This window comes from Danio rerio, chromosome 12 (assembly GCF_049306965.1).
Source record: "Danio rerio strain Tuebingen ecotype United States chromosome 12, GRCz12tu, whole genome shotgun sequence".
NCBI classification, from domain to species: domain Eukaryota; kingdom Metazoa; phylum Chordata; class Actinopteri; order Cypriniformes; family Danionidae; genus Danio; species Danio rerio.
Window position 1 is genome coordinate 28,928,043 of NC_133187.1, and position 27,976 is coordinate 28,956,018.

At 34.8% G+C, this 27,976-nt stretch overlaps 4 protein-coding genes, 1 long non-coding RNA gene, 1 other non-coding gene and 1 pseudogene across 13 annotated transcripts in view; 6 read left to right on the forward strand and 1 right to left on the reverse strand.

Moving 5' to 3' along the window:
* Positions 1-25,767, forward strand: part of si:busm1-227h09.4p (si:busm1-227h09.4, pseudogene) — a 29,280-nt pseudogene extending 3,513 nt beyond the window's left edge.
* Positions 2,587-5,108, forward strand: hoxb8b (homeobox B8b). Its single transcript, NM_131181.1, is given in 2 exon segments — positions 2,587-3,217; positions 4,703-5,108. Coding segments are annotated over 2 exon segments (744 nt in total). The 5' UTR covers positions 2,587-2,793; the 3' UTR covers positions 5,023-5,108.
* LOC100535964 (uncharacterized) overlaps positions 5,107-27,976 on the reverse strand; it is a 38,784-nt gene continuing 15,914 nt past the window's right edge. For all 5 annotated transcript variants that reach the window (XR_012388031.1, XR_663066.5, XR_012388030.1 and 2 more), the window contains one exon: positions 5,107-5,356. This is a non-coding gene — a long non-coding RNA (uncharacterized lncRNA). The remainder of the gene's footprint in view (positions 5,357-27,976) is intronic.
* hoxb1b (homeobox B1b) lies at positions 9,379-27,966 on the forward strand. Of its 4 annotated transcripts, XM_073917367.1 has the most exons (5): positions 9,379-9,735; positions 21,123-21,200; positions 21,470-21,651; positions 24,719-27,234; positions 27,324-27,966. In XM_073917367.1, exons 4-5 carry the CDS (start codon positions 26,646-26,648, stop codon positions 27,656-27,658), a joined length of 924 nt encoding a protein of 307 aa, XP_073773468.1. In that variant the 5' UTR covers positions 9,379-9,735; positions 21,123-21,200; positions 21,470-21,651; positions 24,719-26,645; the 3' UTR covers positions 27,659-27,966.
* hoxb6b (homeobox B6b) lies at positions 12,185-13,608 on the forward strand. Its single transcript, NM_131538.1, is given in 2 exon segments — positions 12,185-12,731; positions 13,168-13,608. Coding segments are annotated over 2 exon segments (675 nt in total). The 5' UTR covers positions 12,185-12,310; the 3' UTR covers positions 13,422-13,608.
* On the forward strand, positions 14,740-16,817 carry hoxb5b (homeobox B5b). Its single transcript, NM_131537.3, is given in 2 exon segments — positions 14,740-15,419; positions 15,871-16,817. Coding segments are annotated over 2 exon segments (831 nt in total). The 5' UTR covers positions 14,740-14,836; the 3' UTR covers positions 16,119-16,817.
* Positions 19,989-20,087, forward strand: mir10a (microRNA 10a). Its single transcript, NR_029922.1, has one exon. It is a non-coding gene; the product is annotated as a microRNA 10a (primary transcript).

The following is a 27,976-nucleotide window of genomic DNA, read 5'->3' on the forward strand; positions in this document are numbered from 1 at the left end:
ACCTTAAATTGTAGGTATTATCGGATTAAAACAAGCCATAAGTTCATGATTTTAAATTAAATGAATGTGAATATCCTTTGTTTAACACAGTCTTGTAAGCTATTTCATGTCATTCTAAGCCAATTAGTATAAATAAACATTTTAATGAATGTTTTTTGTTTATTAGAATGCTGATCTAAAGGAATAGGTCAAATATTTCAATTCATGATGGGTCTTGTCCTGACAGTATGACTTCTTAGAACATATATGAAAATAAACAGGGTACAATATTGCCCATTTATTCTCAGAAACAGAAATTTCTATGCAATTTGTGCTGTAAAACAGAGTTTGTACATTGTTTAAATGCTGGGTTGTTTCAATAAAAATATGGTAAAATATGGACACAGTTGTGTGTTAATTTCTTTTTAAATGTACCCCAATGGTTTGATTTGTCTGTCTTTATGTCAGATATGGACAACCCAGCCCAGAATTTCGACTGTACAAACTAAATAATTACAAATTAAATTAGCTGATGAGGAGTTTCAGCAGCATGTAAATTTTACTTAATCCACCGCTGCATGTATTTCTAAAATATTTTATCAAACATTTTATGGCATATTGAATTTAAAGAAACATTAAATTAGAAAATGATGCCATAAGTTATGTTGAATTTATTTAGTCATAAATGATAAAAAATGAGCAAATTAAATAAATATTTTTTTTTACTGATAAGGACGGGTCAAAGGTGGTAAGGTGTTTTATCGGCTGTAGTAAAATAAGCGTTACAACACCCATTCAAGTGGTCTAATGAACCCTTTTTTCAACGTTTTTCGTTAGTTATTATCTGAAAAAAATCAACAATAATATCAGTATAATAAATATAAATACATTTTCGCACGCAAGAGGACACTGGTAGTTACGAATTGCTGTAAGATTGTGTTGAATGCCGAAACTCACAAGAATGTCGCATCCATGGCTTGCGTCGCCCCGCTACTCATTATGTCCGTCTTTATTCTTAATCTTATTCTTGAACTATTTCTGGAAATCATTATCATTATAAAATTATATAATTTTTTGTTCATCCTGTTTGGGGTAAGTGTGGTCATAGAATTATTTCACATATGAAAAATGTATTTATTCATTTTTAAATGCATGTGGCTTCACTTGAAAGTTCCACAGATTAAGGAGTGTTTTCGGATACTGCCAAAAGAGGACCTTAGATGTAAATGACTAATAATTCAATTAAATTCATGTTTATTTATAGCGCTTTATACAATGTAGATTTCGTCAAAGCAGCTTCACATAGTTCTAGTAAAGTCCAGATTTCAGATTCGTTACATTTATTTTATTATTAGGCTAAATAATATTTTTTTTTAACAATAATAAAACCACTTAAAAATAAAACGTCTTCATTTAAAAGAGAAATGCAGGGGTTGTCTTCGTAAGACAGATTATGCATACGCTTAATTTCGCGTGGCTTGATGTAATAGTGCATAAAATGAAGGCAGTAAAATCGAATTAGTTGTTTCTCCGCTCATAAAGTTACAGCGGAAAATGAAAGCAACTGTGCTTTGAAAATATCTCGCAGCTGTTCAGCACCGTGTTTGCTTTATTTTCTACAGACAATCACGCTTGAATTTCGTTCCCCTTTCATGGTGCAAACCGAAAAAACCTAACTCAAAATGTTTTTTCGATTTTTAATAAGCAAACAAAAAACGTTTTTTTTGTTATTGTTTTTTTATCGAATGCTCTTCTTCACGCTCATTAATATTATTGCATTATCACACAGTAGATGAGCTGAATTTTGGCCGTCCTTTAAATGCTTAAATGTGTCCAAACGAACATACAATGTCCACCACATGATGGCGGTGTTACTCTAAAAGCAGGCAGGACAACGCGCCTGTTCCAGCCTTGACATTTACACTTACTTACTAAAAAAAACTAATACAATTAAAAAAGCAAAAAAAAAAAAAAAACTAATAATAAACACTCACCCTCTGACTGGAATTCGTGTGAATTGAAACATAAATAGTCAAATATTAAAACGGACCTCTTCTCTGATGTGAGATAGTTGTGTTGCAATATTCTACTGTAAACAGACGTTACGGGTGGTCTCAGGTTTCTCTGAGTTGACTGATTTAAACCTTTTCACCGTCAATCCACTCGCTCGTACTGTAGCCTACTTAATTACATGTCATACACGATGTAGCTACACTAATCGCAGCAGTCTATATTACAGTAGATATATTGACATACAAATATCCAAATCATAAAGTCATAAATATGAACGTGATGACAGATGTAAGGTATAATCTTCATAATGTGATTGATCTGAATTTTTGTTATCCCACTAGAAGCATTTGGTTTTGTGCATGTGCTCTTGGATTGGCACTGAAATGGTTTACCAATAAGACTCGTACTCCGCCTCCCCCTCTACCTCCGAGAACTCCCTCTCTCCCCTTTTTCATCTCTTTTCAGTCTCTTCTGCTCTTCCTATCACAAGATCGCGTTTTGTCTGTTTGGAGATTGTGCGCGCATCCAATGATACAAGGAATCAATAACTGACGCCCATATGAAATGAGTAAAAAAGGAAAACTATTTATTGCTCGGGGACCGTCACTAAGGAGTCATGTGGGTGCAGCTACGGATACATTTGTTTGCATGAATATTTACGACATTTTACGCATATAATTTCCAACTGGATGAATTCGTTTTTATTGCCATAGCAGGCCTCAAGCAACATAATTTATCTAGAGATTTCTTTATCTCAACACTGATTGCCAAAGTTTCACCGGGGAGTTGATCTTTCAAGCAATGAGTTCCTACTTCGTCAATTCCCTCTTCACTAAATTTAAAGGAGGCGATTCTCTGCGCTCCAACTACTATGACTGCCCAAGCTACACGCCGGATCTTGGAGGCAGACCATCTGTGCTGTACGGTCACAACACAGGATCTGCGTTTCAGCACGCGGCTCAGTTCCCGGATTTCTACCACCACGGCACATCATCATTCCCCCACGCGTCTTACCAGCAGACCCCGTGCGCAGTTGCGTACCCTGGAGATGCCACGGGAAACATCTTGGGCCAGGACGGTTTACAGAAACAGTCGTTCTTTGGCGCGCCAGATTCGGATTTTACGCAGTTTGGGGATTGTAATTTAAAGGTCAGCGGTATCAGGGATGATCTGGAGAGTGCAGAACCGTGCACAGCGCAACTCTTCCCATGGATGAGACCACAAGGTGAGATGAGTGAAGAGAAACACCTAGTCTGTTATAGTCCCATATAAAACACTGCAGACAATGCTAGGCCTCTTATTACCCCCAATTAAACGCTTTATGGCACCTATAGATTACTAAGGAATTAACACCTTTTAAGAATATCCGGATTACGTGTGTACACATTGTGTTATGACAGTTAATAGAAGCTGTGAGGGTTTTTGACACTTCGTTACATTATTAACAGATAGCCTAGATATATATGCCTATCCACCTTATTTCACAACATGTATTTTTTATTTAAATACGCAGACTTCGTTATAACCACTCTTAATTTGTTTGACATTAATAGTATTAATGGTTCTAAAAACAATCATGCACTCAAAAATTATATTTGCTGTTTGTTCAAGCTACTTATTTAAAATGAACTAAAACAACACAGTTCTTATTCTTACGTTTTTTTTTTTGGGGGGGGGGGGGGGGGGGGGCAATTTATTTGCTTTATGTTCAATCAACTTAAAAACTAATACATTGACTTAATTCCTTCATATTGTCCCAACACAAACCGATTGTGTGGAACCCAGCATTTTACAGCGTAAACAAGCACGAAATACTTGCATTTAAAAACATAGTTATTACTCTTAATAATAGTTGAGTGCCATTGATTGTTCCAACTAGCACCTTAAACATTTTTATTGCTCAAAATAATCTTTAGATTATTAAAGTGTTCCCCAAACTATGAAAACATAATATTTTTGTGAACCCAATCTTTAATAATAGTTTCTCATTGGCATCGATAGTTTCAAAATTTACTCACTAATTAAATATTTCTGTTTGCACAAAATTGTATTTCAAATGTCAATGTTATTCACACACCGTAAAAAATGCAGGGTTCCATACAATTTATTCATGTTGTCCCAACACAAATCGATTAAGTTCACTTAACATTTTTAACAAATTTATGTAGATTGAACTTAAAAAATTAAGTTGTCTCAATGAAATCTCAAGAATTATGTTGTTTCAGCTCATTTTAAATAAGTAGACTGAACAAGTAAAAAATATTTTTTGAGTGCACTAAAAAGTTTGTTAAGGAGAGCTCTTAAAAATTAAGATAATTATTAGTGTAAATAACTAATAATTTTAATAACTAATAAATAACTATTAAATATGTAATAATCTTAAAAAATATTTAAAGAACCATAAGTGCAAATAAGGTATCTTTATTTTTAAGAAAATAGCTTTATTGTTCTTTATGTTTGCTGATCACTGGAAAATACTCCAAGGAACACATAAAAGGTTCTTCTATGCCATCCATACTAAACCCCCGTTTTAAACTTTTATTTTAGGACATGGTACAGCATAACGCACTATTTACGTGCAGGTGAAATATCTGGTGAATGACACAGGATTAAAGTTACTTATAACCGCTCTCACGTTAAAACTATACGATAAGTATCTTAATCAAAAAGTCTTTCACCAGTATTAATGACGCTTCTATTTCCCCCTTAGCTACCGGACGGAGAAGGGGCAGGCAGACCTACAGCCGCTACCAGACGTTGGAGCTGGAGAAGGAGTTCCTATTCAATCCTTACCTGACCCGTAAGCGGCGCATCGAAGTGTCTCACGCACTGGCCCTCACTGAGAGGCAGGTAAAGATCTGGTTCCAGAACAGGCGTATGAAGTGGAAAAAAGAACACAACAAAGACAAGTTTCCCAGCAGCAAAGCAGAACAAGAAGAAATTGAGAGAGAGAGGCAAGAGGGGAGCCAGGTGTCAGAAAAACACACATCTGGAGAAGAGGACTCGGAGGCTTCTAGCAATTCTAAATAGTCTTTTGACTATAAAAACATCACAATCGATCAACTTCAATTAAATAAAAGTCTGAAGTTCAAAAACGTTCGTCGACATGCAAAGGCTGTTGCATCATGTATTCAATTTATTGCAAACTTATGAGGCATTTATGTTTACAGACAGCGATTATTTCCGCTAACTATGTTTTAATGAGTGTCAGTTTTGTAAGATTTCACTGGTGTGCTTATCCTCATGAGGTTCCTGATGCAGTGAGGGCATGTGAGGCGAAGGCTGTGTATGGTCTGCATGGCGTCTGTTTCCTTCGAATTAGTGGAGATCACAATCCAAGAAGGTCTTCTATAACCGTTTTAGCCTATAAAAATGGGACAAGGAGTCTACATTAGTGAGTGTATATCTTACTGCAAGACAATGCACTTTTGTTATTTGTTACTGTTCGAAAAAATATTATTCAGGTTTACATTTCTTCAACCGAACTACCTAACATGTGGGTCATTGCGTCAATCATTTTGTCAGTGTATCCATGCGTTATGCTTTCCTGAAAGTGGATGGTTTAAACGCACAATGTTATTCTTAAAATGCTGTGTAAATATTTGATATTGCAGTTCCGTGGAAGCACTGGTCTATTGTATTTTCTATTGTCTTCAACTGGAAGTGGTTCCTGAAAGAAGCCACAATAAAATTCAAGAAAACACTTCCTTTGTCGCATTTGTTCTTTTCCCCCCTTTCCCTTTGATTATCCCATGAAAGTTTGTTGTGTTTTTGTAAGAGTTTACAGCAATTAAAAGAAAGCAAAATTGCTTTAACTTATTTAACTTTAAATTATTTAACTTAACACCTCTTCAAATAAAATGACTAAAGTTGTAAAATGAACCTTGAAACATATTACATTAATAATTTATAAATAAATAAATTTTAAAATAATCTTTTAGAAATAGATATCATTTTTAAGCATATATAAATATATATAAAATATATTTAAAAAGGTGACATCTATTTATTTTCTATTTGAGATGCTTTAAGGCAAGCATGGGTGGTCTGTGTCCTTGTCTGGTTAAAAAAAACTTCAAAGGTGTTTTAAGGACCTGAAGATCTTATAATTTATAGTTATCCTTGAATACGTTACAACCTTAATGAACGGAACATTATTAATAATAATATTAACAATTATTGTTAAATTAATATAATTTTAACGTTAGTAGTCACGTATATTGACCACAATGTGTTAAGCAAAACCATTTGACCTCAAGCCAAAAGTTCAATATGAGCACTTCGTTTCATGCAGGCAATTTACAGGCTTTTATGACTCTTACTGGATTCCCGAGCAGTCTGGTCTCAATCTCAGTCTCGTCATTTATGAACACCAAGTGCCAGATGCCTCTTAATTGTGGTACCTTTCTTTCAGAGATTTCGGCTTGGTGGAGCCTATAGGAAACTCATGGCCCGAGATTAAACATTTGAAAATACCAAAGTCCTCAGAGCTCTCCTTAATGTTAATTCTAGCCAATAAATGTCGTGCTGTTTTATTCTATTTGTATGATTACATTTATTCGTTGTAGCAATAAAAAGATCAACAAGGCAATTATTTCACTTGACTTTATGGATTATCTAAATTTCATATTTATTATTTCAAAGCAAAAATAGCAAACTACAAGATATAAATATAAAAACTGGTTATAAAGAACGTATAGGCTAAGTATGGCTTTGCAAAAGTCCTCGTATTTAAAATCATAGAGACTATAGGCTTCATTCACCTCCATATTTTAAAAAATGTTTAATTTGAGTTTAATAATTTTTTTCTTAATTCAGCAAATGAAATTTATAGATGAAAGAAAAGTAAGCCAATTTATTACGTCGTAGGCCTGTTGTCTTAATTTTGAATAATCGGTTTGTATAAGGGGATATTTAATATTATCATTCGATGACAAATTCCGTTATTTTTAAGGTTCGATTCGATTCGAAGTCCTATACCAACGAAAATCATATAGGATATTTTTAGTATTGCCTTGTCTGTGTTATTAAGCCAAAGATAGAAACAAAATATGTTAAATATAATGATTTTATTTAAAAAGATTAACGCGTTTAAATAAAAATTAATTCCCATGTCATGAAAATTGGCTTTGTTTTAATTATACGAAAACATCAGTATATCATACCAACTCAAGATCCCCACAATAAATATTTATTGTGTCGCCACAAAATGAAACCTGGTCCTAATGTGGACTGTTCGAAACAAATATATATATAACATAGAGAGATGTGTGGTGTTGAGATAGATATTTTACATGCATTTCCTTCCATTGTTTCTTTATCCTAGTTGTATTACGCGTTTCTATTCTTGTTTCTCCTCCTGTGATCAAGGGGTAGGGACATTCTTCAAAATTATTAAAACGTTAAACTTTATTTTGTTTACTTATTTTAAATAAAAAATGAACGAATATTGAAGCGTGGCCTGTGCAGAAGAAAATGTTTGCACGGACGTGTGGTTAGGCAGGCCTTGCTATAGGATAGAATGTGCTGTTCTAAAAAATAAATAAATAAATAAATAAAAATAATTATACATATATATATATATATATATATATATATATATATATATATATATATATATATATATATATAAACAAATAATCAATTCATCTCAAACGTTGTTTATTGAATTTTAAAAACTGTACTATTCCAACTATTTGGCTATAGCCTAATTATATCACATATTTTGTTTTTGTTTATTATGAACAACTTTTCAAGATTCTGATGATTTCAGGAGCATAACAATCTAACAAAAACAAACAAACAATCTTAAGACAACAATTACAATGTTTTTTTCAGTTGTGAAATAATACTTAATGAATAGAAAACTTGCATAAAAATCCAACACTATACGCCACATTTCGTGAGGCTTTAATTTAATCTCATGGACAATTACCGTATATTTGATTTTATTTACCCCAGCAAAATCCAACATTTAAATTAATACAGACCTATTTATAATAAGTTTATCATTACCTAAACCAGTATTAACGATGACATAAAATCCCGGTCTATTGTTATTTTATATATTCTAAAAGAAGCATGCAAAAATAATAATAAAAAATAATAATCCTTGATATTTAAATAAAACTATTAATTTAAGCTAATAAAAATAAACGAATGGTAGTATTTGTTTACCGTTTATTAAAAGAAATACACAATTAAAAATATATTTAATTACAAGTAACATATAGGCCTAGCATGTAATATGCTATCCAATTTCTATTTTTCCTTTTTAAATGTAAGCTAAAAACTGGGTGCAAATTTTTTAATTTCAAAATGTAACGGAGAATCTTGTGTTAAAAGGTGAGGTTAAGTTTTAAAATCAATTGCGAAAAACGTAAATTCGTGTAGTTTTGTTTTGCTAAATGCAAAATTAAGAATAGAAAAATAGCCTACTGATAAATATTATAATAAAAGGAAATTTTAAATAGTCTGTTAAACAGAATACAGCCTTCTTTACAGATGATAATTTTAAAAACATGCTTGCTGAGTATCTCAATAAATGTAAAGAAATACAATGCATATAAATTGTCACTAAATGTGTTAAAATTTTATAAAAAGTTAATTAATTCAGAATATTACCTCTTGTGATGCTTTTGGAGTCTTTTTGGACAGCATGCACTGCTGAGCTTCAAGAGCATTGCCTTGTCGAGGGTATAACCCACAGACCATGCTCGGTCACTTTTGGGTTATACTGTTTTATTGCCCCAATAAATGTCGGAAATAAGTGTTTGTTCGTATATACAGGAAGCAATTCTTTCCTCCACGCATGTTTAGTGCTGTAAAAAGCTTTCACGTTCCATTTGTCTATTTTTCTCTTAAAGTCACATGACAAAAGAACGCAAACTATTGAGAAACACGCAATTGTGCGGTTTTATTTTAGGGTAATTGGTCTATTTCTGGTTAAATATAAACTGGTCAAAAGTATAGTATCTCTGTATATAAGCAAGTTATCATTTTAGATAAAGGCCTACACATTTTAATTGTTTAGAAAGAACCAGTGCAAAACATTTGTAGTGATTGACTATGGACTATCTCTAAATCTGATATCAAAAATTATAACCTTGGTTTTACATTTTTAAAAATAAATAATGCTATCACAAGCTATAGCTGTCTGTGGATGTTAACGAAGTGATGTGCTTTTCCTCCTCTTTTAACGAATAAAGATGGCGGCGACCGAGTTACTGGTGAAGCAAAGCAATAAACTCACAGCTGTTTATGAAAATTTACAACTTTGTGATAGAACTTTATGTGTGGTTCTGCCAGTGGATTGGCTGACGGAGGTCACGTGAGCAGCTCTCTGTGAACATGAACTTTTTATGATTTCCCAAGTGGCTATAATGCAGCATTCTTTTGGTCAGGGCGCAGTCAGTAGCACCTCTGTCCTTTATGTTTTTTTACGTTTTGTTAAAGCAGAGGAAAAGGAAAATCTCTTGAGCTTGCCGAATAGTGTGCGTTAATATGGATGGAAAGCTCGACGTCACGCTAGGACGAAACGTCTTCAGATTTTCACATCAGTTAGGAGTGCAAGGGTCAAAAATCACTGAGGACCTTAGTCCATTCTTCTCTAATTTATCAAGTTTTAGCTCTTCCTGCATCTCACGTGCATCTAATAATACGACACGAGATCCTGGTTAATCGGCGAACCTGCTTGATTGTTTTGGATCATTCCAGTGAAGCAATGATGACGGGGAAAAAAAGGTAGGACTAGACCTATAGTCTTCTGTATTGCACTGCACCGATGTCATGATGCAACCCAATGTGGGCATATTTCATTTACAACACTACCACTAACATGTATTTTGCATAACAACAGAAGCTGATTAAAGTTAGATCATTTGGATTATTTAAATTGATAATAACTCTTATAAACATTTAACAAACCTTCAAGAGTCGTATAAAGATCAACACAGCGAAACGCAATCAGGCCTTTTTGTGTCAGTGTTTTTAAATGCTGACGGCTTATTTGGCGGGAGATATTAGAAATAAGCTTTATTTACAGAGTTACAAGATGGCCGCTGTGTACTGATATTTACATTAACACTGAGTTTACAAATCTCTATATTGAGTTTCTGAATAGCAATGCGATGCCACAGCTCTGTCATTTTGCGATAATGTTTTTGTTGTAGACTGTTTAAAGTGGATGCTGTTTCTGCTGTTGGTTTAAAAGTGTTTCTCGGAATTTGTTAAAAATTACAAAATTTTCCTTCAAAGGGATGGGTTTTTGCTTTTAAAAGGACATTTGTAAGGACAAATATGCCTTAAAAGCATAATCAACTATCTAATGGTTACTGAATTTGTTTTTGAGAACAAAATGCAGTAGTTTGAAACGGATTTTTTGGCAAAAAAAAATATTCTTAATCTGAATAACCAATATTAGGCTATGTTTTTTATTACTATCACATGGGAAATTATTCTTGCGCGCTTTCCCGCTCCTGAAGAAAGCACACCTTTTCTCAAATCTTGCTCTGTGATGTCATCTAGTGACGAGATTTGGTAACTGTGGTAAAATTCTGGGAGTCTGTGTTTGGGTTTTCTCTGCGAGTGATCTGACTCATAGACCTCTCTAGCATCCCTAGATGTGATCGGTCAAAGTGTCTACAATGAACAAGTAATAGACACATGCAGTTTGAAAATGGTTCATGCCTAAGATGTTTTTATTTTGATAATTTTGAACATGTATGTCTTCATTTCTTTCCTTCTTTCTTTCTTTCAGTCGTGGGTTTCCAATGTTTTATTACAGTAGCATAAGGATGACAGAATGATTCGTTTTGTTTCCAGCCTGAGGGCATAAGGGGAAAAAAATAGGATTTGACTAATTAATCAGATAATTAACATTTTTCAAATTATATAGACAAAATCGTTGCAGTCTAAAGAATACAAGGATGCTCCAACCTTTTAAGGGACATACTTAAAACAATAGTATCACCGCGTAGCCTGCTTACGTAGTTACACCTTATCGATATTCAATAATACCCCTAAAGATCAATTTTTATTAATTTAAATCACAGTTAATTGATTAATGTTTTTTTCTGAGATGTTTGCTTTCGTCTTAACAAAAGGCTCAACTAATTTATTTAAATGTAAATAAAAAACAGGGAATATTGCTTTTTAATTGTACCAAACATTAATATTTTTAAATAAGATGTCTACCTGTACTTGTGTTAAATAACTTTAGCAACCCTTTAAAATAAAGTGACAACAAAAAACAGCATGGGCTGAACTGACGTGGCGTTTAATTTTTATTTTTTTTTTAGAACTTATGCTCTGGCTATTTGATGTTAATGTTGTGTTTTAACTGATATAAGAAAATTGGTAAAGTACAGGGTGGTTACTCAATGTAGGCTACATATTGCTGAAGCTGGTTTTTATGTTGATTTCACTAAATATTCCGAGCAAGTTGGACGTCTGGAAAGAAATTAAACAGTATTTTGATATCAGTGACAACATGAGGGGGAAACAAAAAATGATGGATAGGTCTATGCATAGATAGGTAAAAAAATATATATATATAATAATTTGAAAGCCCTATTTAAACCCTGCCAAAGTCATATTTGTCTCCTTAAAAAACAGAAAGGATCTGACAAATTGTCGTATAGCAGTCAAGTTGTGTCTTTGACTTTTTTGTGCTGGATTTTTTTTTTTGTCTCAGCATGAGAATGTGCTGTTTGCATAAACAGCGATGTTGTACTATAATATTTTATATTTAAAAAGGGTAAAGGTCAGTACAAGTTCGTGCTGGAAAGTGTCCGTCTGTGCTTATCTAAATTGATTTTATGAATTGAGCCAATAAGATGTCTGTATACGGATTTTAATTATTTAATGCATGGCGATTTTGGAATTAAGACAAAAAATGACGTGCGCCAATATAAGCTTTGCGAGAATTTTTCGTTTGAGAAAATTTAGAGAGTGCATTCATAATCACCCACATACTCTTATGACGTAGTTGATTATTTAGGCTATATTATTGCATTTTAATATTTCTTATTTTTACGGGTTAAACGGAGAAATACACTTGCGTACAGTGTTTTGAAATACCCTGGGGATTCGATTCTGTGCAACAAGAGGGCCCCCACCGTACACGTTATCCTGTTGGTAGAAATGCTCAGGATTGGTCAGGCACTGATCAGCTGGTCCGTTTCCCCGCGGTCTCAGATTGGAACCTCGCCACCCCCCCTTCGGCTAAAACCAAATCTCAGATAAAGTAATGGCAAATACCACTTGGACTATAAAACACAACAAATCATAACACACGGACAATAACACTGGCCACCCCATGAGTTCCTATTTCGTCAACTCAACTTTTCCCGTGTCTCTACCCGGAGGACAGGAGTCTTTCTTGGGTCAGATACCGCTATATTCCTCTGGATATACAGATTCTTTAAGACATTATCCAAGCGCTACGTTCGGAGCTACCAATGTCCAAGACAAGGTTTACACCTCCTCGTATTATCAGCAAGCTGGGGGTGTTTTTGGGAGAAGCGGATCCACCAGTGCTTGTGACTACTCAACACCCAATATTTACCGAACCGCTGACCGCTCGTGCGCTATTGGAAGTCTGGAAGACTCGCTGGTCCTAACCCAGGACCAGTGCAAGACGGACTGCACAGAACAGGGCACAGAGAGATATTTTAGCACTGAAGATAAACCATGTACCCCGGTTTACCCGTGGATGCAGAGGATGAACTCATGTAATGGTAAGACACATTCGTGATTTCCTTGCATGTCTTAGAAAAAGATAAGCAATTTTCTTTAGCCTACTTAGCACTACGAGACTGTCAACGAATAAAAACATAGCCTACATAATAAAGAGACATGGTCTGCAGTGCTTAGAAAAAGTTTTTTATTAAGTAATTTATTTTATTTACTAAATAAAGAATAGCGGTTTAGGTAACACGATGCGTAAATATGTGTACAATACACCTAACTATGTCATAATCGTTATATAAAAATGCACGTCTTATCTGTAGATGCAGAGTGCAGATGTGAAATCTGATGTCACTGTATTAATTATAATCAACGTGATAATGATAATAGGGACAATTAGTTGCCAAGTGGTGTATTTACGTTGTACTGTTTGTATGTCTAGGCTATTGGATGTTGACCTAGAATGTCTTTCACTTTTCCTGACAGGAATGCCTGGCAGCACTGGCCGCAGGGGTCGTCAAACCTACACTCGGTTTCAGACTCTTGAACTGGAAAAGGAGTTCCACTTTAACAGATATTTGACAAGAAGGCGAAGAATTGAAATATCGCACGCTCTGTGTTTGACGGAACGACAGATCAAGATATGGTTCCAAAACCGCAGAATGAAATGGAAAAAGGAGAATAAAGCAGTGAACTCGGCAAAGGTCAGCGATGAGGAAGATGGTGGAAAGGCTGGATAAATGCAAAAAAGCAGCTTATGACGAAGCCCTAGAAACACTGTACATAACATGTAGAATGTAGTTTTAATTAATACATACATGTTCTTTCCAACAAGAAAAAAAAACTACCTAATAAGTGTTATGTCGACTCCAAAATGCTTCAAGAGAGATTTCTTTCTTATAAAAACAGGCATCGAACTCACCTCTGTAATGAAGGTAAAAGTTCTGGAAGGTGCTTTAACTACTGTTAAGTATTTTATTTGGACTTTCAAATGTAATAAGATGAACGTTTTCAAACGCTTAAGCGTTGTAATGCCTAATTTGAAAGAAAAGTTCATACTTAAAACTTTGGGTTTAATGGTCCTGTATTCAGTCCACGTGTGTTAGAAAAAAGAAAATGTGACATTTTTATTCTTAATTTATTGGGTCGTCACTTTTGTGTATATGTGAATGCACTATGAATAATACGCTACCATACTTTGTTAGCAATGTCATTTTGTCAATAAAATGATTGTTTAACAATTACTGTGGTTTACCCTTCTTTATTAATACATGCTCGTCTTCTCTGGTACAATGAGCCAGAAATGTTTCATTACTAACTTTATGCTTTAATAATGCACTTTTCATGAAAAAAAATATTAAATCTGAAAGACTCGCATATATATATATATATATATATATATATATATATATATATATATATATATATATATATATATATATATATAAAAACAATAGTTGTATTGTATTTCAATTATAAACCTCTTCATTGTTCCGTGAATCTGTCCATTTCCGCAATGTTATTTATTTATTAATTTTTCAATAAATTTTTGTATAACTCGTTATGACAGAAATAAGGCTAACCAAAGTTAAGAAGCTACAAATACCCTATCTATAGCTTACGGCTTGATAAAGAGTCTGATGGAAGTATAAAGCAGACAAAATTGCTTACTAAGTCTAGTGTAAATATTTTTCTTACAAACAAAGCGGATTATTTACTCTTTGCTTTACTTTAGCATACATTTGTGTATGAATAAAAAAAATTGTTTCCTGCAGTGAAATCAGTGTTTTGTAGTAAAAAGGCTTCCCGAAATGTGCAGGTGTTTGGTCATTTTGCAGTTCTCCCAGTAGGTGACGCCCTCCGCTAACGTGGGATGTGGCGCGCGATGGGGAGGCACCATTGAGTTGAACCAAACGATCATCATTTCGTCATCATTTGTAACCATAGAGCATGAATTACCTCTTGAAGTCATCAGAGAGAATTTACGACTGGTCAACAAAGGCACGTGATGCCCTAACGCTCTCCCATATTTGGCCGCATACATGGCAAAAACGAAGTACAGTGCATTGCTATAATTCATTATTACATCATAAATTGTGCGGCGCTGGATTTTAACGACCAAGATCTACAAATCAAGACATTTTAAAACATCCAAATGAGCTCTTATTTTCTAAACTCGTTCTCAGGGCGCTATCCGAATGGGTCTGACTATCAGTTACTAAATTATGGTACTAACGGCGCTATGAACGCTTCTTACAGGGACTCCACCAGCATGCATTCCGGGTCTTTCGGTTACAACTACAATGGAATAGACCTCAGTGTAAACCGTCCCAACAATGGCCATTTCGGGGCAGTTGGAGATAATTCTCGCGCTTTCCAAAATCCGAGTCAGGAGACCCGGTACAGACAGTCGAGCTGCTCTCTCTCGTCTCCAGATCCTCTGTCTTGTGCCACCAGCGATACTCTGGAATTGAAGGGTTCCTCTCCTCCATCTGATCAGAGCACACCAACCGGCAACAGCAGACTTACCAACAGCAACAATCTTACCAGCAGCAATAGCACACATTTTGCGGACACAGATGAAACCAATGTCTCGTCCGAGACCGAGGAAGGAGCACAGACCACCACCACCAGTCATACGCAGAAGCAAGAATCTGTGGCGACCTCGACTACAACACCTAACGACGGTCAAACTCCACAGATATTCCCCTGGATGAGGAAGCTGCACATTAGCCATGGTATAAACATCTCTGTATTTTTTTTATTTGGACATGATCAAATGAAAATACAACAGTCCTATCTTAATGATTAGTCTTTTTTTTATTTTAATTTATTTACAGCTTACACGTGGATTAAATGCATGTTTTTCTATTCAGATTTTATTTTAAATAGTAGTATTCAATTAGCAACCTTCTAATGTTTGTCTTAAAAATTAAAGCTTAAACGGACCATTGAGTTAGCATAAGTATAGGTTAAATAGAGAATAACTATTCTCTGAGAGGCAACTGCATGGTAAATTATTGTGCATCAGTAAAGCCATAAAATGCAATGGTTATAAACCACACATCTTTTTGAATATACATATGAACCAGTAGTCCAACATCCAAAATGTAATGGACGCTTAAGTCCATTTGCGTTTAATGGCTTTGTGATATTTACTTGTTATCTTTTTGCCCTTGCTTATGCCAGATATGACTGGACCTGATGGAAAACGGGCTCGAACAGCTTACACTCGCTACCAGACGCTCGAGCTGGAGAAAGAGTTCCATTTCAATAGATATCTGACGCGCAGGAGGAGAATAGAGATAGCTCACGCTCTCTGCCTCTCAGAGAGGCAAATCAAAATCTGGTTCCAAAATCGCAGGATGAAATGGAAGAAGGACAATAAACTGAAAAGTATGAGTCTCGCTACAGCGGGGAGCGCGTTTCAAAATTGATCAAATCACATCACATCAATTGGAAAATTCGACTACTGTTACAGCGCTGCACCTTCAGCTTGTTCTCACCTGACGACGTGTGATTCTCCCGTGCAACTCAAAATTGTCAGCTGTTGAATGTTATCATATGCTAAACTAGTTACAATTGCCATAAAATGAGTGTGAATGTCAAGTGTGTCAAGTTTACACATTCGTGGAGGAAAGCATGTTCCATGTGAGCTATTCGTGCAACGTATTAGATCTACAAAAATTATGTACAGTACAACTCGCACTACCTAACTATCTTAAGTGATAGTGTAAAAAGAGAATCTTTTGTTGTATCCTTGAACTTGTATTGAAACGTCATGTATTATTCAAGCAACATGCTATATTCTTGTTATGTGCTGGGCTTTTTTGATTTCTCGTCTGATACCTGCATCGCGAGGAAATGAATCTTTTCGCACTTACATTTGTGTACTTAGGCTGCAGCACAAAATTACTTTGGGCTCGTAAGATGTCCTATGAAGAATGTCTTTATACAGTAGTGACCAATATGTTATTTGTAGTGCACAACGTGAGTTATGGACGTTCTGTGTTAAAAGTTGGATAAAAAATGTTTTGTCATCGACACGTTATTGGTATCTCTGCCATTTTTTTGTATTTGTGTCTAAAATGAAAACGCGTTCATCCAAAAAGAATAATAAAGTTTTCTTTCTGCCATACATAACTGATTGTCTCTGTTTGTCTGTAGGCCTGTTTGATTAGTGATACCAACTTTGATCCACGCAAAACATATGCAACTAGTTTCCTTTTTATCGAGCAGTTAATCGCCTGATATTTTGTAAATTGTTTCCCTCATATTGTGCATATTCATCTGGAATTCTCTTGGCTATAAGTTTTAACGTGCTCATATTAAATACTTATGAACAAATCAGGTTTATGCGAGAACATTTTGGATCTCAGTATAGATATAATAGGCAATATTAAAACTAAGCTCTAGTGTATCACAACACAACAATTACCCAACCTTTCAATTTACACGGTTAATGCTTAAATCGGATCACCAGAACGATTTTACATGTTATTTTAACATTCTGCCCTATTTGTATGAAACACAACAGATAAATCATCTTCCCCGATTATTTTCTTCTGAAGTTCAGTCCATAACACCAACATGTAGCACTTGGTAGCTCTAAAAAAGTCACGTGAGGTCCATAAAGTTAGTTTTATGGTTTTAGGGGGGTTGAAAATGCGCTACATAATTCACATTCTTGAATGTAACTGACTGTTTAACTGCTTCAGCGGGATTCTAAAGGTTGTGGGCAGCATGCGGAGTCTTCTCAAACTGGACAGTCGTAATATCCCATGCTGACTTTGCTGTCAACAATGATTTTCATAATAATTCTGCTGGATGTGAAAAGGCAACACGTCTTCTCTGTAAGTCTCAAATTTCTTCTTTAAATGCTCGTTCCTTTAATTAATTAATTTATAGTTTTTTTTTAAATGACAGATAGGTTTACATGATATCCCAAGGCTGGATATCCAGTGATCAAAATACAGTTGTAAATAATGGCGGATTTGAACTCGGGCGAAAAGAGAAAGAGAGAAAAAAATGAAGAATAATTGTGTTGCTACAAAAAAAATTATTACGTGCAAAGTGAAATTTGGATAAAGTTTTTTTTTATTGTGCGTGTATAATTGAATAAGTTCTATTTCCTTTTAAATGAACACATGCAGAAATACATTTTAAATTATTTCATTCAAAACCCAAAACCTATTTCTTAAAAAGATGTAAAAAAAAAAAAAAGATAATAGCGGCATTGAAGGTAACGTGGTAAAATACGTTGGAATTCCATGTTCAGTTGTGTACTTGTATCATAAGATAGGAAAATTATAGAGAATGTCTTTTCAGTTTGTACATGCTTGTATGTTTGGACATTTGAAATAGGAACAATATTTTGAGCATAAGAAAACTATGGTTGTGTTTTTGTTGAGGAAAAAAAGATACTTGAATGTAACTACAATTTACTTGTGATAGAAACGGTACTTCGATTCATAACTATTAAAGTCCCATTTTGCCTCTATAATGCGTTTTGCATATTGATAGGGTAATCTGGGCGCTGTTCTCATCAATTATTCATTGGGAAGGGATCACTCGGAGGTCAGTAGACGAAAGTGGCAAACATGCCTTCCCAAAGAAGCACAAGGTCCATGCCAAATTAGCTGGATGGTGATTTTGAGATATATTTTGACTCAAAAGTCAGGACTGTAATTCTCCTAAAGATGGTTTTGTAAACTATTGACACAACATTGAGAAACAGTGCCTAGTGCCTGCAAGTAAACCAAACAGTCGACGCGATGCTTAACATATTAGATTACCTTTACCATTCTGCTGATAATAATTTTGTTTTCATTGAATCATAAATGTCTGAAATTTAGTTTTGTTGCCAGTTAGATTGATGCAATGCTGCTTCATCACCAGCAGGGCCCGCCTCACACCGAGCTCCTGATCTGTTATTTTCTCATTCTGCATACACACTTTATGTTTTCTTTGAAAAAGATATAGATTACATCTTAGGTAGAATTTTCCAAAACACGTAGAAAAATGTAAAAAAAAAAATGTTTGTTTAATGTGACAGTTTAGAAACAAAATCTCTTTCGTGTCTTTTTTTCTTTTGTTGTCTAAACGAGGTCAAAGCAATATTGGTAAAATATGACAATTACTACAAGAAATAATCATAATAGCTATTGGACTTACTGAGAAAAAACGATTAACTATATAATTATTAATGGTGAAAATTCAAATATCAGCGCTTTTGAATATTGAAAAAGAAAGAAAACCGTGACAGTGCTTTGGTTGGTGAAGGATTTGAGTTCACGCTGAGGTCACAGAGTTATGTGATTGCTGGCACCATTCACAGCTTTTGAGCTAGGGGCAAATATTAACAAAACAATTGACAGCAGTAAATATCATGAAATTATTCAATATTTACTTGAAGGTGTGCTGTTTTGTATCAAAAATGCAAATGAGTTTACAAAGAACAATATCTTTGTCCAGTAATTTAAGCACGTTTAAGCAAACATGTAGTTTATGCACAGCTATAAAAAAATAATTGAATTAAAATAAGAATTATTGGGTATTTAATTAGTGGTCTGTTTTACTGGTCTGTTTGCACTCGATTTAGGGCGATAACACGTTCTGGAAAGCTCACTAATCGAAGCGTGCAGCAGCAGGATGCCTAATGAAGTTGATAAACGATATTTCGCTTAAGGTTATCTTGAATTTTTCATCTTTAATCGATCGTTATTCGCCCAAAAAGGTTGTGTGATGTCTCATGTGAAGCTGTTGGAAGCTAGTCCTGCAGAGACACACAAATGAAAGTCCGAAAGAAAAAAGTCATGCTAAATACTTATATATATATATATATAACACGTTGATTTGTTAATGAAAGTATGCTTACTGGAGGCAAAGGAAATATAGAGACAACAAGAAGGGAACCATCGTTTGTGCAGATCAGTGAGGCACATAGTAAGTTTACCTATCTCTTACGTGATCTCAGGATTTGTTCCAACTAAAAGTAATCAGATATGCGTGATTATAATATTTGGTTTTGTTTTAACAACTGCTGTATTAATTTTGTTAAGATATCTTAAATATAAAAGTCTAAATCGAGGTCTTATTGGTAGGGTTTGGTTTGATAATGCAGAAATGAAGCTGAAATGAGAAGAACGACATAGTGTAAACGAAAGAAAGCAGCAGTTCCGAGGGAAGTATGAAAGTTAACTTTGTTGCTCTATTTGAGCAGTTTCAACAAATTCACAATGAAAGAAACCCATGTTTTTTTTTTCTGCAAGGCTGGCCTGATACAATAACTTAACAAATACCAATGATGTCTGTCATCTATATATACCCTGTAGATCCGAATTTGTGTGAATATACAGTCGCAAATTCGTGTCTTGGGGAATATGTAGTTGACATAAACACAACGCAATACAGTGGAATTGTGGACATATTGATTATTTTTGTTGCTATCTATCTATCTATCTATCTATCTATCTATCTATCTATCTATCTATCTATCTATCTATCTATCTATCTATCTATCTATCTATCTATCTAAAATGATGTGAAGGTCTTGAAATTTAGACACCTGATGGCGCTACATCATTTATCACATTGTGACAAATGGCGACAACGTGAGAATTTTAAAAATAAAAACAAGCTACATGATCATCCTTATAAAACATTATTTATGTTAACTGTTATTTTTACATGCAAAAAGAAAGAGCAAAAGATTGGGTATGGTCTTGGTTATTGTTAGTTAATGTATTTACTACAACGAGCAAATAATTCACTTATTATTATTCATCTTAAATAACGTTATTTAATGTTATTAAAGTTAAATAACGTTAGTTCAAGTAAACTCACTGTTCATTAACTAATATTAACAAACAACTTTAAAGTGTATTAATGCATTAGTTTATGTTGAACTATGATTATATATGATATTTAAAAAAGCCTTAAAAAATATCATTAAACCATTTATAAATTAGTCTACATTCATCATTCATTCATTCCTTTTATTAATCAGGGCTCGCCACAGCAGAATGAACCGCCAACTGCAGTTCAGCATTTGTTATACGCAGCGGATACCCTTTCAGCCACAACCCAGCACTGGAAAGTACCCATACACTACTGCTACAGCCAGTTTAGCTTTTTCAATTCACACTATGGGGTGAAACCGTAGCACCTGGAGGAAACCCACGCGAACACGGGGAGAATACGCAAACTACACACAAAAATGTCCCAGCTGGGGCTCGTACCAGCGACATTCTTGCTGTGAGGTGATCGTGCTACTCACTGCGCCACCATGACGCCAGGGCAACAAAATAATACAATAATCGACGATATAAAATAGCGTACTTGAGGGTGTAATGTTATGATACGTGACAGTATTGATGTTTGGTGTTACTCAAAAATGTTTTGTTATGCTTATTAAAACTGATTTTACTTTATATTTCTAGCAACAAGTGCACCACAGTGACGCTGTGTTCATCAAATGGATAAACAACTGAGAAGAAGGAATGTGACAAAATAAAGAGGTATATATTTAGGCTTTGGTTTCACTATGCTGTCAGATGTCAGCTGAATTTTCATTACTTATAATGAGAAACTAGAACCTACAGTAATTGTTACTATTTTGCTAATATGTATTTGAATTAATAAAATAAGCTTCTTTAATTTCCCGTTTATACAAAAGTGGCTAATTCATTGGGAATGAAGAGGTGAATGAAGTAGGCTAGAAGTGAAAAGATACTGATTCCGTATCCCTTATTTCCATGTCACGTGGTTCATTAAATAATTAATGAAGAGGCTCCAGAGCAGAAAGGCAACGCAGCCTATTCGTCAAGAATGGCTTCTCGCCGAGCTTAACTTGTGTGAGTTTGGGAGAAATTTCTTGGGGCTTTTCCCTCGCAAGAAGCTGTCCTCGTTGCTGTGGACAATCAATCGGGAGAATGTAGGACCAAGCGCACACCATAAGCACCATTCATTGTGAGTAAGCCTATATATTTCAGAAGCTTAGATATGCTATAGTTGCAACGATCTTATATACAAAAACATGCTAAGGGCAATACTGAGATGCATATTTTTTCCATCGCACTGGGTTAAATTCATTATTCTTTCATTGTAATATCACTATAATTGTATGTATACACTACACTATTCAGTGACAGCTAAAATGACAACAAAACGTCCCTCAAACATTTGTTCACCGGACGAAAATACGGATTTAACGGTTTTGTCACTTCATTAAGTATATTTATTGTTATAAGAATATATCTATTTTATATCCATTAAGTAATTTCTTAAAGTAGTTTTTAGCTAAATGTTTCATATGGCTGTACAATTGCAACGGATACGCCCCTCACATATACAGTGCTCAGCATACATGAAGGAGTGAGTATAGATAATAACTTTTGGTGCATTTCAACAAAACTGTTTTAATAAAGTTTTATTCATTAAAACTAGAGTTTGGTTAACATCTTTAGGAATAGAAAGACAATGCATTTAAATGTAAAATAATTATTGCAAAGAAAAAATACGAACTACATAATATTTGTATATTTTTCCCTCAACATATAAATTTGGGTGGACAAATTTAGAATTTGGTACTGACTAAATTATATGCAATTATATTATTGTAAAGAATCCTGTAAAATATTCATTTATAAGGGGGTAGTTTATGTTAATCACTGTATATATAAATATAGTTGATCTAATTGATTTAATATATTGGTTAAGTAAGATACTGTTGTAGGCTGGGTTAAGCAATGGTAATATCAATAAAACGTTTAGGATTAGATTAAGGCACAAGATTGGTTAGACCGTCTATGACGAATCCACTGTTACAATGACATGAGCAAAGTAATGGAACACTGAGATCAACTTGAGAGATCAAAGGCCCCTGGACCTTTGGGGAATTGATCGCAGAACCATCCCAAGACAGCGGTACTCTCTCATCTTCAACATCACTAATTACAATATCATGCACGAATAATTCGAAACAGATGTCTCCTTTACAAACCTATACATACACTTAATTGTAAAAGTGCGATTTATTATTGGAGTACAGAAAATTGTATTGGTCCATTTCATAAAATGTTGTTTACAGTGTATAATTTACTTTACAGTTAATAAAGACTTTCCTTATTATTTAAAATGTTCTTCACAATAGTAAATAAATTATTTATTTATTTAATAGATTATTTTAAATTCATCGCTGAGAAATCGCTCATAAATTGGAACCTTTATTTTAAAGTTAATCATATACGATTTTCAAACTTTTTTAAAATAATAATTTCAGTAATTCATCGTACATTGGCTACATTAATACAGAGAACATTCACCTTTAGTAGCATCTGCATCATTTTAAAACTTAAAAAGCCACGTTCTACAGAGCCACTTTTAATTCATTGCAGATAAAATAAATGCTTTGCTTTTATTTTGCTTATGTCACTGACCAGCCTGATCACTGACCTACAAGTACCATTATCAGCAGCTTGTTTAATTAAAATGGCATGCATCTCGTCATTCTCGGTCTGTGTTGTGTGTGGTAAACGTTCTTGATCGTTTGGTATGTACACCACGTCAATACTTCTTCACAGCTACATCCTGATCTTGCTTAATTTTTGTTTGTTTCGCAGTTCAATTTATATCGATTGCTAACTCCGAGAGACATCCTTCTTTGCCTCCATCAGCTTTTACATTCAAGACATGTAATCTTCTCAGAAGAGGAAGATTTCCTTTCAGCAGTGCGATACACGTTTTTAGAAAGAATTTGCTCAAAGTAGCGTGTTTGGTTTGGTTATGACATGCTCTTTTCTAAAATGTGTCTGGTTAGACTTGGGTGACATTATGCTTTAAATGCATCGCGGGGTTTGACAGGCTTCATCCTTTGAGCTTTATCGCTTAAAGGTAAGCATTTATTGCATTTTTGTCGTTATACATTTAGAGAGGACAGTATCTTATTTATATTCTATGTAATATTAATTTAGAACTCATATTTAATGACTAGAAGTAACTAGAAGTTTGGTGCAGAGCTGAAAACAAAGAGAATACGGTTAAAACGGATATGCTATATTTGTTTTTTATTATTATATATTTTTATTATTACTAATTAAAGTGATTTAGACTGTGGATAAACGTAAAATGTTTATTAGCAAATGCCTCAGCGAATTGTGACCTAATTCAAGCTCTCTATGAAATCAAGATGGTGAAGAATAAGCTCACAGTTTGTGAATGGCGGAGGATCTGTCTATGTGATTAATCGCCCTAGTACTTTGGCTAAGGTTCAAGACGAGTTCATAGGGCTTTGTGCGTCCTTCTGTACCACTGCACACTCCCCTTGCCATTGTTTTTTCCAGCGAGCCTTTCTTCATTATTTGATTATGGTTTTATAGCCAGTCATGAATAAAACAAATACAGTATAAAGATTGACAAATTTATTAAATAGGTTTTTTTCTTTCAAAATAGCTACATATTCTTATTTTAAATGTTTTATTTAGAATTTTCATAATGAATGCAATAGTAATCGTTCATATATTTTTTTAAAGTGGTTGTAAATAGAGATTTTGCTGTATACATTCAGAATAATTAATGCATTAGCACGAACTCTTGTTTTCTTATAGCAAAACACTTAGTGAATGAAAAATCGGAACCTGCTAAAAGCTGTAGTTATAGTAGGCTATTTATAGTAAAGCTAGATAGTGTTGACTATGTAACATTTAATGTGTACTAATAATAAACAAAAAAGCGATGAAAAGAAAAATATTTTCTAAGGTATCTTTAAAGACAATTTTCTCGGATAATTTAATATAACTTCTCACTTATATATTTGAGTTTGTGAGAAACTCACATTGCATGGCAAGGCGCCTTTAAAATAATTTACAATTATATCTAAATAATAGAAAGTGAAAGAAAAAATGTTAGAGTATTCATTTTTGTCAGCTGCAGTGATGTATTGTGGTATTTGATAAAAAGACATTAATATATTTTCCCTTTTAGCTGCGATGATAGATTCCTGTTCCCTGACTCACACCGTGTTTCTCTGACCCTGCAGGTCATCTTCCAGCGGGCCTCCGGAACCACACTGTCACATGACACAAGAGGCCAGAGTTTTGCTAAACCTCCAGAAAAGACTAACATGATATTGAAAGCCGTGCAGAAAATGCAGATAAGGAACACTATCGTCTGTCTCACTGCGTCGCGGAATTATTCGGAGAAGGTAGTTCTACATTTGAACTCAAAGAAAAAAATCCTCCCCAAAAATATTGAGTCAGCGACCGCCAAGGACCAAAATGCAAAGTGATATTTAATGCAGGACGACAAATAGAAAAAAGAAGAAAAATGGCCACAAGATCTGAATCAAGACTTGCATTAACTTCTGCAAACTATACCAGAGATAATATCAGATCAACAGGTTTGCAATAGTTTGTAGTACAAACTGTATACTGGATATATTATTGAATGACATAATTCAAGCAAATGCTACAAATAGGAGCGTGGCGTCGTTTTGTGGTGAGTAAATATAAGCCAATTCAGAAATCCTAAATTTAGTAAGTTAGAATGCATACCTATTTGATGAAATATTACAATTTTGTCATAGTGTTAGATGGGCCTAACTATATACTATTGTATTCGCTTTTTATTAAAATGTTGATGCAAAGTTTATTTAAATGTAGAGTAAATAATAACCTCATAACAGCGCAGGAGCTACAAGAACCCTCCGGCTGGGATTGATTGACTCAAAAAAGCACATACTGCTGGAAACAACTTACCAAGCATTTGATGCTGTAAACTTAAAATCTGTTTTCGTAAGTATAAAAAGAGTCTCTCTTGGTCGGATTATCTCTGCAGCAAACCAAAACTTGCGCGAAACTTCAACAAAAATGGCATCTACAATGCCTAAGGTGAAAGTCCTTCCGCACACATGGCTGGGCATGATTATCTAGTCTAATGGGTCGCGTTTCTGTCTCTTCTGAACAACCTCGTTTCCACAAAACTGCAAATTCCCTAGAGCGTAACCCATAACAAAGCTACCCTTCAAATGACAAAAAGCCAATTTCACGTATTATTTGCGAAATTAATTTCAATCATAGAATATTAGGCTTTATTAATGCACTTACTTTATTAAATAATGTAACCTATTTTGGGTTAATAAATCAGTCAAATCACTGTGTAAAAAAATTAAATTGCCATTATAATGAGGTTTTAGTGTACTTTATATTGCGTTTATTTTAGAAAGGTTTTTAGCTGCCCTAATAGAATTTAGCGTTTACTTTAGGATAAAATTACACGCTAAACCACTATCTGTCAAAGATAAAGAGAGAAAAAAATTGAAGATTATTAGGAACAAAACTTCCTAGCTCCATAAATATCTTACTTTAACGAAAGATTATAGACCATAGATTATGTTTTCTATGCTTAAAATAGATATGCCCATATCTTACTTTAAAAGTTAAAGACAAACTTTATTTGTGGGGGTCTACTAAGTCTAAGTAGGACTTCAGATTTCGAAACACTACAAGAAGATCAATATTAGGTAAAAAATACAAAGGCAAACTAATTCACGTCAGATGTTATTGCGCATCATGTATTTCAGCGGCCTATTAAATTTATAGCTCGCTAAACAAATACAGTTGTCCTCACCGTCACAGGTACACAATAGCTATAAATTATCTCTTGCTGTACTCGCTTTAATTCACATTAGACCTACATAGCGACTTTATCAGATTGACGGGTGGATTCGATTGATGTGTTTGTCATGTAAATACGAATCGTTTGATGGACACCTGCAACGCCCAGAGTGCTACCGCAGGTCGCACACTATTGGCGCAAAATTAGTCACATGATCTGTCACTTAACTGATATGAGCTCAGATACAACTTTGCGTGGTTTGACATACTGCTTAGAGGTTGTAGGGGCACTGGGACCACACATCAGCTCATATTGACCCTGCTTAATCAATTTTGCTTGGTCAGTCAACAATGAATTCTTACTTAGATTATACGATTTATAACCGTGGTTCTAACACTTATAGTTCGAAAGTTGGGTGTTTTCCTGTAGAGCAAGAATACTTGCCAAGTGCTTGTGCAAGTACAAATAGTTACATTCCCGAGGGACGGCCAGTCGGAGGAAACACTTTCACATCGGCACCGCACGAAACTCATGGCACATCTTACGCACAAATTCAATCGCAGCCCTTCCACCTCAACGTGGACATGGGTAAAACAGGACACAGCAATTTCTGCAAGCAAACCAGACCTCCTCATTCGGACTATGGACATCAACACGTTCTCACTCAAGCAGATGACCACATGCGCCTTCAGTCCCCTGGCTTTTCCGTCGTGAATATGGGAGCCAATATTGGAACTTACAGTGAATCAAATTGCAGGCCTGGCTCGGTCTCTGCAAGCCACTATCAATCATATGCATATGGAGAACCCGAACCACACGGCTATGGTTCGTTCAGCAAGTATCAGGTCTCCCCTGACAGTGACAGCGACTCCAAGACGAACATTAAACAAGCGCCAACCTTTGACTGGATGAAAGTCAAGAGGAAACCCCCTAAAACAGGTGAGTTATGACTAGTTACAATGGCTATAGATAATGTGATATTAAAATACAGTTTCTAAGTCGTGTTTTTATTCAATGCTAATTTTCAGTTAAAGTCGCCGAATACGGAATCCATGGCCAGCAGAACATAATACGCACCAATTTCACCACCAAGCAGCTCACGGAACTTGAGAAGGAGTTTCACTTCAACAAATACTTGACCAGAGCGCGCAGAGTGGAGGTGGCCGCCACACTCGAGCTGAACGAAACGCAGGTTAAAATCTGGTTTCAGAATCGCAGAATGAAGCAGAAGAAGCGCGAGAAGGAAGGCACGGCCCCGGTGATTAAAAGAGTAACCCTTTGCTCTTCTGGTCAAAACGCAGACCACTCAACTAGCTCATCGCCTGGTGCTTCGCCTACCTCGGACTCTTCCACTGCAATTTGATGAGTGCCAGACTTTCGTTTCGTTGCTGGAGGACTATTTAACTTATTCTGTCGTAGAAAAAAATATTGTTTACGTGCTATTTGTGTTTTTGTGCTGCATTAGAACTACTAAATAGATGCATTAACAGGGTATATGCTTAACGTTCAAATGTTCTTTTTCTTGTTGTTGTCGTCCGGTCAATTATTTTGCACTACAGATTCATTCCTCTGTTGAAAGAGTAATAAAATGTGAAAAAGACTGACATGTTTATGTATTTCGAATATATTAGGACCTGTGACCTGATAAATAAATATTTTATTTTTCTGAAATTTGTTTGTG